This window comes from Austrofundulus limnaeus, unplaced genomic scaffold (assembly GCF_001266775.1).
Source record: "Austrofundulus limnaeus strain Quisiro unplaced genomic scaffold, Austrofundulus_limnaeus-1.0 Scaffold434, whole genome shotgun sequence".
Classification (NCBI taxonomy): domain Eukaryota; kingdom Metazoa; phylum Chordata; class Actinopteri; order Cyprinodontiformes; family Rivulidae; genus Austrofundulus; species Austrofundulus limnaeus.
Window position 1 is genome coordinate 30,605 of NW_013952836.1, and position 7,998 is coordinate 38,602.

At 39.2% G+C, this 7,998-nt stretch overlaps 2 protein-coding genes across 2 annotated transcripts in view; one reads left to right on the plus strand and one right to left on the minus strand.

Moving 5' to 3' along the window:
- The window catches only part of cdadc1 (cytidine and dCMP deaminase domain containing 1), a 9,291-nt gene extending 4,477 nt beyond the window's left edge, over positions 1 to 4,814 (plus strand). The window contains exons 6-12 of the mRNA XM_014024643.1: positions 896 to 1,102; positions 1,216 to 1,316; positions 1,619 to 1,668; positions 1,818 to 1,987; positions 2,073 to 2,262; positions 2,344 to 2,392; positions 2,494 to 4,814. Coding sequence (XP_013880097.1) covers positions 896 to 1,102; positions 1,216 to 1,316; positions 1,619 to 1,668; positions 1,818 to 1,987; positions 2,073 to 2,262; positions 2,344 to 2,392; positions 2,494 to 2,594 — 868 coding nt within the window. The 3' untranslated portion in view covers positions 2,595 to 4,814. The remainder of the gene's footprint in view (positions 1 to 895; positions 1,103 to 1,215; positions 1,317 to 1,618; positions 1,669 to 1,817; positions 1,988 to 2,072; positions 2,263 to 2,343; positions 2,393 to 2,493) is intronic.
- A 1,708-nt stretch (positions 4,815 to 6,522) lies between these two features.
- The window catches only part of cab39l (calcium binding protein 39-like), a 13,606-nt gene continuing 12,130 nt past the window's right edge, over positions 6,523 to 7,998 (minus strand). Inside the window, exons 7-9 of the mRNA XM_014024644.1 lie at positions 7,077 to 7,142; positions 6,854 to 6,997; positions 6,523 to 6,761 (exon numbers count right to left, since the gene is read on the minus strand). Coding sequence (XP_013880098.1) covers positions 6,582 to 6,761; positions 6,854 to 6,997; positions 7,077 to 7,142 — 390 coding nt within the window. The 3' untranslated portion in view covers positions 6,523 to 6,581. The remainder of the gene's footprint in view (positions 6,762 to 6,853; positions 6,998 to 7,076; positions 7,143 to 7,998) is intronic.

Here is a 7,998-nt window from a genome sequence, read left to right on the forward strand (position 1 = left end):
GGGGCACAGAGAGCAAAAGCACGTCCTGCTCCTCTGAAGGCCAAGCAGAAAAAAAAGCTTTCAAGATTCATTTTGAGAATAATTTGGTTGTTTTTGTCACAATACTGTATAACATAAAACATTTATATTTTTGTCTGAGCGAGGAGATTACATTTAGTTTTTGTAGTTTTACACAGATCAGTAAAACATTTGGGATTGAGGATTTATAACCCGATTGTAATCTACAACCACTAGTTGGTGATACAGTCTGTTTGTGCTCCTTTAAAGGGGACTATTTTGCAAAATCAGCTTTTTAAGTTTTATAACATGTTATGTCATCCCCTCATCAAAAACGTACCCAGAGTGTTGCTTTGACTCATTCATGCATGTGTGAGAAATCCTTGAATCTCCTGTGGTAGCCATGTGGAGCTTCCTATTTAGCACCTCCCTGGAGACGTGCTGAAATGGGAGTGTTGGAAATGGTAGGAGGTTCCTAAAGAGACAGAGGCCAAGTTCAAGGCATTTAGATCAACTATGATCCAAAATCAAATTTATTTTTGATAAATTCAGCTTTTTCACAACAACTGAAGGTAACATAGTGACTTGATTGCAGTATAGAACTGAACTATGTGCCCGGAAAATACACAATACCCCCTTTAAAAGTCAGCTCAATTAAGGTGTTTATGTGTAATTTTTTGGGTGTAATTTTTGTAATTGACCTGTTAGTGAGGCTAAATCCAACATGAATGGAGATGTAGTTATTTAAAAAAAAAMCACTGAATTCTCTATCTACATTTTGTTTGGTACACTGCATTAAGAACCCTATCTGGAGAGTGCGTGAATAAAACAGAGTTGTGAAAAACCTCATTTAGAGGCTTCATTTTATTTAAGCATTTGACATTGTTTTGCTACTCAGAGAACGCTTAAGACATCTCCGAGGTTTCTCCAAACAGTTCCTGGTAGAAACGTCTCAGCAGCACAAAGACATTTTGATTCAGATGAGCCTGGAGAACTTCTGCGTAGAGCCCTACTTCTCCAGCCTGAGGAGCAACATGATGGACCTGGTTGAGGTTCTGGCTGGRGTGGCTGCTGGGGTGCCACAGCACCACTATGGCTTCTACAGGTTGAAAACACTTGCTTATTCATTTTTTTTTAATTTAGCCAAACCTTTGTGTATTTTTATGCTTTAGTTATCCACAGTAGTTTGTCACTGATTGTGTTGTGTCTCGGATACAGAGAACAGTCCGCAGCCTCACTGCGACCCCAGCCTGGGCCCGTGTCTCAAGATGTGGCTCGTCACTGCATCATCCAGGCCAGGCTGCTGGCCTACAGGACAGGTCTGCTTGTTTCACCCCAGAATAATTCCCACAGGGTTTGATTTAACTGGTCACATTCTGTTACCCATCAGAYGGCACAATACGTTTGAAAACTCCTATTTTTAGCTAAAAATGAACAGTAAGTCGTGATGAAAATCAGWTGGATTAACAAATAAGTATAAGCTCAGTTAAATGGATAAATATTTATCTAACATCTTGATGACTTAAAGGTAACAGATGTCAGCTTGTAGGAGTTTGTTTTTGGGAACAGGCTAAAAACAGTATTTTTAATTTGGTACGTTTTTTTTCCCCTTTGATTCTAGAGGATCCAAAAGTGGGAGTGGGTGCTGTTATCTGGGCAACTGGGCGGACGGTAATATCTCCTTTTCATATTTTTGTTTTGATTTTAATTATAAGATCAAAGAATAATTTTTCACCTCCTCTCGAGTGTTCTGCTGCTCTGTAATGTACAGCTGTTTTAACGCTGTTTCTGTCAAGTTTTAACAGTCTCATTTGTCCTAGGCTGCCTGCTGTGGGACAGRGTGTCAGTTTTTGGTCGGTTGCGGGTTCAACGCCTACCCTGCCGGCTCAAAGTACGCCGAGTACCCRCAGATGGACAACAAGCAGGAGGACCGCCAGAGGCGCAAATACAGATACATCGTCCACGCGGAGCAGAACGCCCTTACCTTCAGGTCTGCTCGTTTGTACATTTAAAACAACCACCGGTGCGTCGAGTCTCACCCGTCTGACACGAGCGTTCCAACTGCTGCTTTTYAGGACGCGAGACATCAAACCAGATGAGGTCACCACGCTGTTTGTGACCAAATGTCCCTGTGACGAGTGCGTCCCTCTGATCAGAGGAGCGGGCGTCACACACATCTACACCTCAGACCAGGACCAGGACAAAGACAAGGGGGATATTTCCTACCTGAGATTCGGAAGCCTGAGGGACATCAGCAAGTTCATAGTGAGCTTCACAAGTAATGTTTCATATTAGCACAGAACAATTGACCATAAATGCTCAAAATTTGACTTTTTTTTGTCACAGTGGCAAAAAAGTCCCTCGGTTTCCTCAGGACCATCACCTCACGTTGCCAGTAAGTCACATCATGCATCTCTGATTATGCATTTGTAAAAAAACAACAAATATTTTTTGTTAGGTAGCTGGGTGAGCTCACATTAGTTGTTGTTGTTTCAGATGGTTGCATCGAGAAGCACAGCAGGCAGACTGAGCTGGAGGGTCCCAAAAACAAGAAGCTGTGCACCGAAAGGTCCGGCGATTCATCTACAGTCAGCTAAACGTTCTCTACAGTTCAAACCTGTCCTCCGTTAACCAAAAAAAAAAAAAAAAAAATCATGTTACCGGCTTCAAAGACGAGATACTCCAGTTTCTGCAGAAACAAGACTGAAGCTAAATAATTGTTGCTTCTGTTTGTCAAATTGGCATCTTTTACACGTCTGGTCTTGATGTAAACAGACAACCTCAACATGAAGGTACTTCTTCAATAAATGATGGACAGATCGTCTTTTAGACAGATGCTGTACCCCCAACAGGAACTCTACTCAGTGAGGGAGTAGAGTTCCTGTTGGGGGTAGATGCTGTACCCCCAACAGGAACTCTACTCCCTCACTGAGTTATCATGCATGTGAGGGTTTTCTCCGTGTACTCCGGTTTCCTCCCACAGACCAAAAACATGCACGTTGGGTTAGTTGGTAACTAGAAATTCTAGGTGAGTGAGTGTCTGTCATGTGTCCCTGTGATGGACTTGCGACCTGTCCAGCATGTCCAACTCTCTCACAGGGACCTGAAGCGACCCGAAAAGCAAACGGATGGATGTTCTCATCAAAAAAAAACAAAAAACATCTGGATTACAAACGTGCACAACACTCGTTATGTTTTTATTCATATACACATTTACGCTCTCCTTTATTTATTTTTTTTGACACATTTTATTTYGCATCCTCAACGAGAGGGTGCTGTGGCGCCCTCGGCACCCATGGTTCCCTTGTCCTCGGGACAGATGCAGTAAAGAAAGGCGGTACGGGTGGAAGAGAAGTGGATCGTTCTAAACGTACAGAACGAGGGAATGGGAATGAAGAAACATGGTAATAGAAGGGTTAGAATAAACTAATGTGTAGATTTGTTTTATTTTTCTACAAACATTATGATTTGTTTGATGTGAAACAACAAAAAAATACTTTTTTTTTTTTAAAAAGTAAAATAAAAAAGGAACTTTACTATTGCACTTTATGCTGCCGCATTTCTCCAGTTTTATTTTGAAATTTGTTACCGTAAGAAATGTTGGAAAGTTTTTATCCCGGCTAAAACGTACTCGCATAAAACCTTTTTAATTTCAGCGTGGATAAAGGCCACCATCACATTCTTATCCCCTACCAAAAAGTAGTATATGTAAGTATCCTTTAAGTATACTAATTTTAAACTATTAGGGAAATACTTTAGTATACTTGATGACATGTACTTAAAGTATAGTACTTGTTGGTAAGGGTAAAGAAATATAGCTTTAAACAGATGAAGGCAGAAACCAAACCAGTAGCAGAAGTGTTGCGATTATAATTTATTGTGTTGAAGATTTAACTTCCTGCATGTAGACGTGTTCCGTTTGTCTTATTTCTGGTTTTATTTTTCTCTGGTCGGTGCAACAGTTTTTTGTTCTTTTAACGCATAGATTTGTGAGTCAAACTTACGTATTTTAATAACAAAAACTGCATTTCTGTCTGAAAACAAAGTTCCAATGGACAGATGAATAAAAATAAAACACTCAGAGAATGCATTCCCATCGTTTTATTTGTAGTGAGTGTGGTACAATATCATCAGTGTGGGGGGAAATCTGGTGGCTGCTTTTAAAGTATCTTCTTTTTTTCCCAATTTTACCCATTAACGGCATTATAGACATGAAGCTGGCTGGTTTATATTTGCATCTCGTATGTTAAAACTAAAAGACAAGCATCTGTTTGATTTTTTTTTTACCATCATAGACAAAAAAGCCTAATGAAAATTCATAGTTTATCTTATTTCCTGAACAGCTGCTTGTTGTTCCATTTCGTGTCATTTTATCAAGAATTCATTAACGCCACAATTTCACCAACGGCTCCCTAGACTTTTGGCCTCAGTTTCGCAATTCCATTGAGTTTTCACTGTTGTGTTTAAAAAAATTACAGCAGTGGTAAGTGATGAGCTGCAAAAAATCAAATAAAGGTAAAAATAAAAGTGTACAAACATCCCCATGGACAACGTAACTCAAATATAGTGAGTCAAGAGGTTCATTGCTTAATTAAAACAAATATGTTCTGTTCAGAGCATATTTTCATCAACATAATAAGAATTAAGCTCCCCCAAGAAAGAGACGGTAAATACAAACAAAAGAAGGGGAAAAAAAACCTAAACAAGAAGGCACCACTGAATCTTCAAATATTTCCTTTCTTTAAACCAACATCGAATCAAAAGGTTTGTTTTTTACAGTACAGATCAGAAAAGGAGCAAAATAAGAAAAAAAAAAACACTAAGCAGATTTTTTTCAGCTTTTCTTCAGGTTTACATACCACTCACTGTACATGGCAAGAAATCAAACTATATTATATATAAAAGCACTGCGAAAACCGATGATTCGTTTTTGTTTTTGTTAGTGTTTATTATACAGAAAGTGCTGTTAGCGACTGGCGAAGAGAACCAGTGATTAGCATGATCGAAGCTTAACGTACCGATGTCGCAGTGAAATAAAAAAAAGGCTCTTAAATGTTAAAATGAACTGTTTGGTTGGCGATTTCTTTTGGCGTGAAATCATACCTCACTAATAATTTACTAAAATGGCACAGATTGATGCTGAAGCCTTTCTCTTCCTGGTTGAGAGTTCAGATTGTTTGGAGGACGCCTTTTTTTCAGTTTTGGAAAGAGAAGAATAAATCACTGGTTTTGGCAGTACAATATCACACATACCTACCCTCCCTCACTCATATATAAAGAAAAATATTTTTTACGATTCGCATCTACCTCATTTAAACTGTAAGCAGAGCAAATGTAGATTAAAAACTTCAATACCCATCAGCCACTGGACCACTTTGGCCAAAGCTTTCTAAAAAAGACAGTTTAGATGTTTTGAAGTGTTTCTCTGTTTGTAGGTTGTGAAAAACATTATTTATTGTATATAGCTCCTTGAACAGCTCAGTTTTGACAAGCTAATGGCTAGTCTGGGTGGAACTCCTGTCAAAATTCATAGCTATTCATGCAAATTCTATTTCATCAACCCAAACTTAGCATTTCACAGTGATTGAACTTGGTTATTTGCAGCAACAGATAGCTGTAGCATCTCCTGTGCAGTTTAGGGGGGCATCTTTTAATGAAAAACTGACAGCAATATAAATATTTGCATGAGTTACTATGAGATTTTTAAGACTGAAGTTGTCTTAAGACAACAGCAATCCACTTTGGCTCCACTCAGATCTGATCTCCACAGAAACGCAGTTTGTCTCTAATTTTCTAGTCCTTGTGAACAGGGCAGTTTTATGAAGTGACTTTAATCCACACGGACACACTGAAAACAACTCAAAACACTGCAGTAATTATGCCAGGTCTGTATGTGGTGCTGTAACGCTGCTAAGAAAATACACAAACAGGAAACAAGGCGATGAGTGTTTGTGTAATGCTCGCACACCGGGTGTGAATTGTACAAGAAACGGACGCCTCAGGTCATAGTTCAGTTAGCAGTGGGGCTATGACATCATTATTTTAAAAAGTTTGCATTTAGGCTGTTCACATGGCTAGAGGGAAAAACGAGTTCACCCTGGAAAGGGTTTTCAGGCTCCTGAAACAGCATGTCAGTGTTGATGTAAGGCTGAAAATGATAAAACATTTGCGTCTAGACAGCCCCTTTAATCCCATAACCCCAAGCTGAGGCTGTTCAAAGAGCTATCTACAACAGGTAGGATACTGTTTATAACTTTCCCACAGAGTCCCCCTTCAAAATATTCAAACTATCCCTTTATTAACTGCTGGTTTCTTCAACAAATCAAATCAGCTGCCTACAACACCATGAGTTGTGGCACTAAATGCTACAGATGGAAAAACAAATGAAAACAGGATTTCTGAAAAAACAAAACAAAATAAAAGTCAATGATTATGACCTACTCTTGCACCAGTTTTTAATAAACCAACAGAGAAAAAAATAAAGATTTTCTTAAATAATCAATATTCTTAATGTTTTTCTATGTTGTTCTAATAATAAAAAGATATGGCAGAGAAAAGAAAGGATGTTTTGTTTCTGTTTGTTTTTAGGTTGTGGGTTTTTTCAGATCCCTGATCTGTTTGATAAGGTAGGTCTTCTCATCGTTGAACTGCTCGTCGTCCGTGCGATCCTTCTGGAAGTTGCTCAGGAACTCGATTAGTTTGGTCTGATTCTTGAGCAGGATGTCGGTGATGGGCTGCGTCTTGTTGGGGTTCGCCACGAACACCTGAACACAGCAGCCAGCGGGGGAAGCATTTTGGATCTTTTTAGTCATGTCATTGCATTCTTAGTGAGCCCAAACTGAAAAACGGTGAGTACCTTGAAGACGTGGAAGGCCTCGAACTGGATGTTGGGACTTTTGTCTCGGAGCAGATTCATCATCAGCTTGAGGTTTTCAGGCTTGCTGATGTAACGCGTCATCACCGTGAAGTTGTGTCGGTCCAATAACAACTCACCCAAAAGCTGATGGAGAGATTTAAAAAAAGGTTTTATGGTGTTTTTTTAACCGTTACGCTCAAGTTGATGTGAGTCGGAGGCTAACCTTCAGAGACTGTCGCTTCGTGACGTAGTTTTCAGAATGCAGCAGCTTCTCATAGTCGGCGAACACCTACAACCACAACAAAAAAGAAACTCAATTATAAATGACTAACTGCTCAAGATTTAAAGGCACAGTGTGTAGGATTTGTTGTTTTCAGTGACATCTAGTGGTTGAGTGGTTGAATCATCCTCCCTGGTCCTCCCCCCACCCCCACCCCCGCTTCCAAACGCAAAGTAGTTGCTACGGTGTCTCTCAGGTGTCAAAAACCTTTGATAAATCCAACGGCGATGTCTACCAGCAGCTTCAGGGCTAGTGATGTTTCAAGTGGTAAGATTAATAAGTAAAATTATCCCAGCTACAATGACAGACAACAAATATTACATTTATTGTATTACAACTAAAACTGTTTTTGACGCCGCCACCGCAGTTTGTCCKTCATGAGCCTTCGTAGACAAGATGGCGATGCAAGATGGCGGCTGCCTGTAGTGGGGACCCGCGACCATGGAGATAGTTGACCCATCACATCGAAACGAGGATCAAGTCCAAAAGTGGTGTATGGAGAAATGGGCAAATATAGTGTTTTGACTAAAATGTTAAGAAAAATTGCATTTTGTCAAAACATAAAGAATAAATGCCTTTATCTGTGTATCATTTGAATGAACTGTCTGAAAYATAATCATAAAACAAAAATTTTAAGCACTTTTTTGAGCAGCAGCAACAAAAAACCCGATTTTGAGGAAAAACGCCTAAAAATTTTGAGATTTTCCCTGTGAGCTAGCAAAGTTTTATTTCTTTTTAGCTGGGAAATCTCAATATTCAAATATAATTTGAGGTTTTCTCTTTATAAGGACATCAGAAATTCCTCATTAAAATGACACGAAATTAGGATTCAGACCAAATATTTATGTATTATTGTAACCAACAA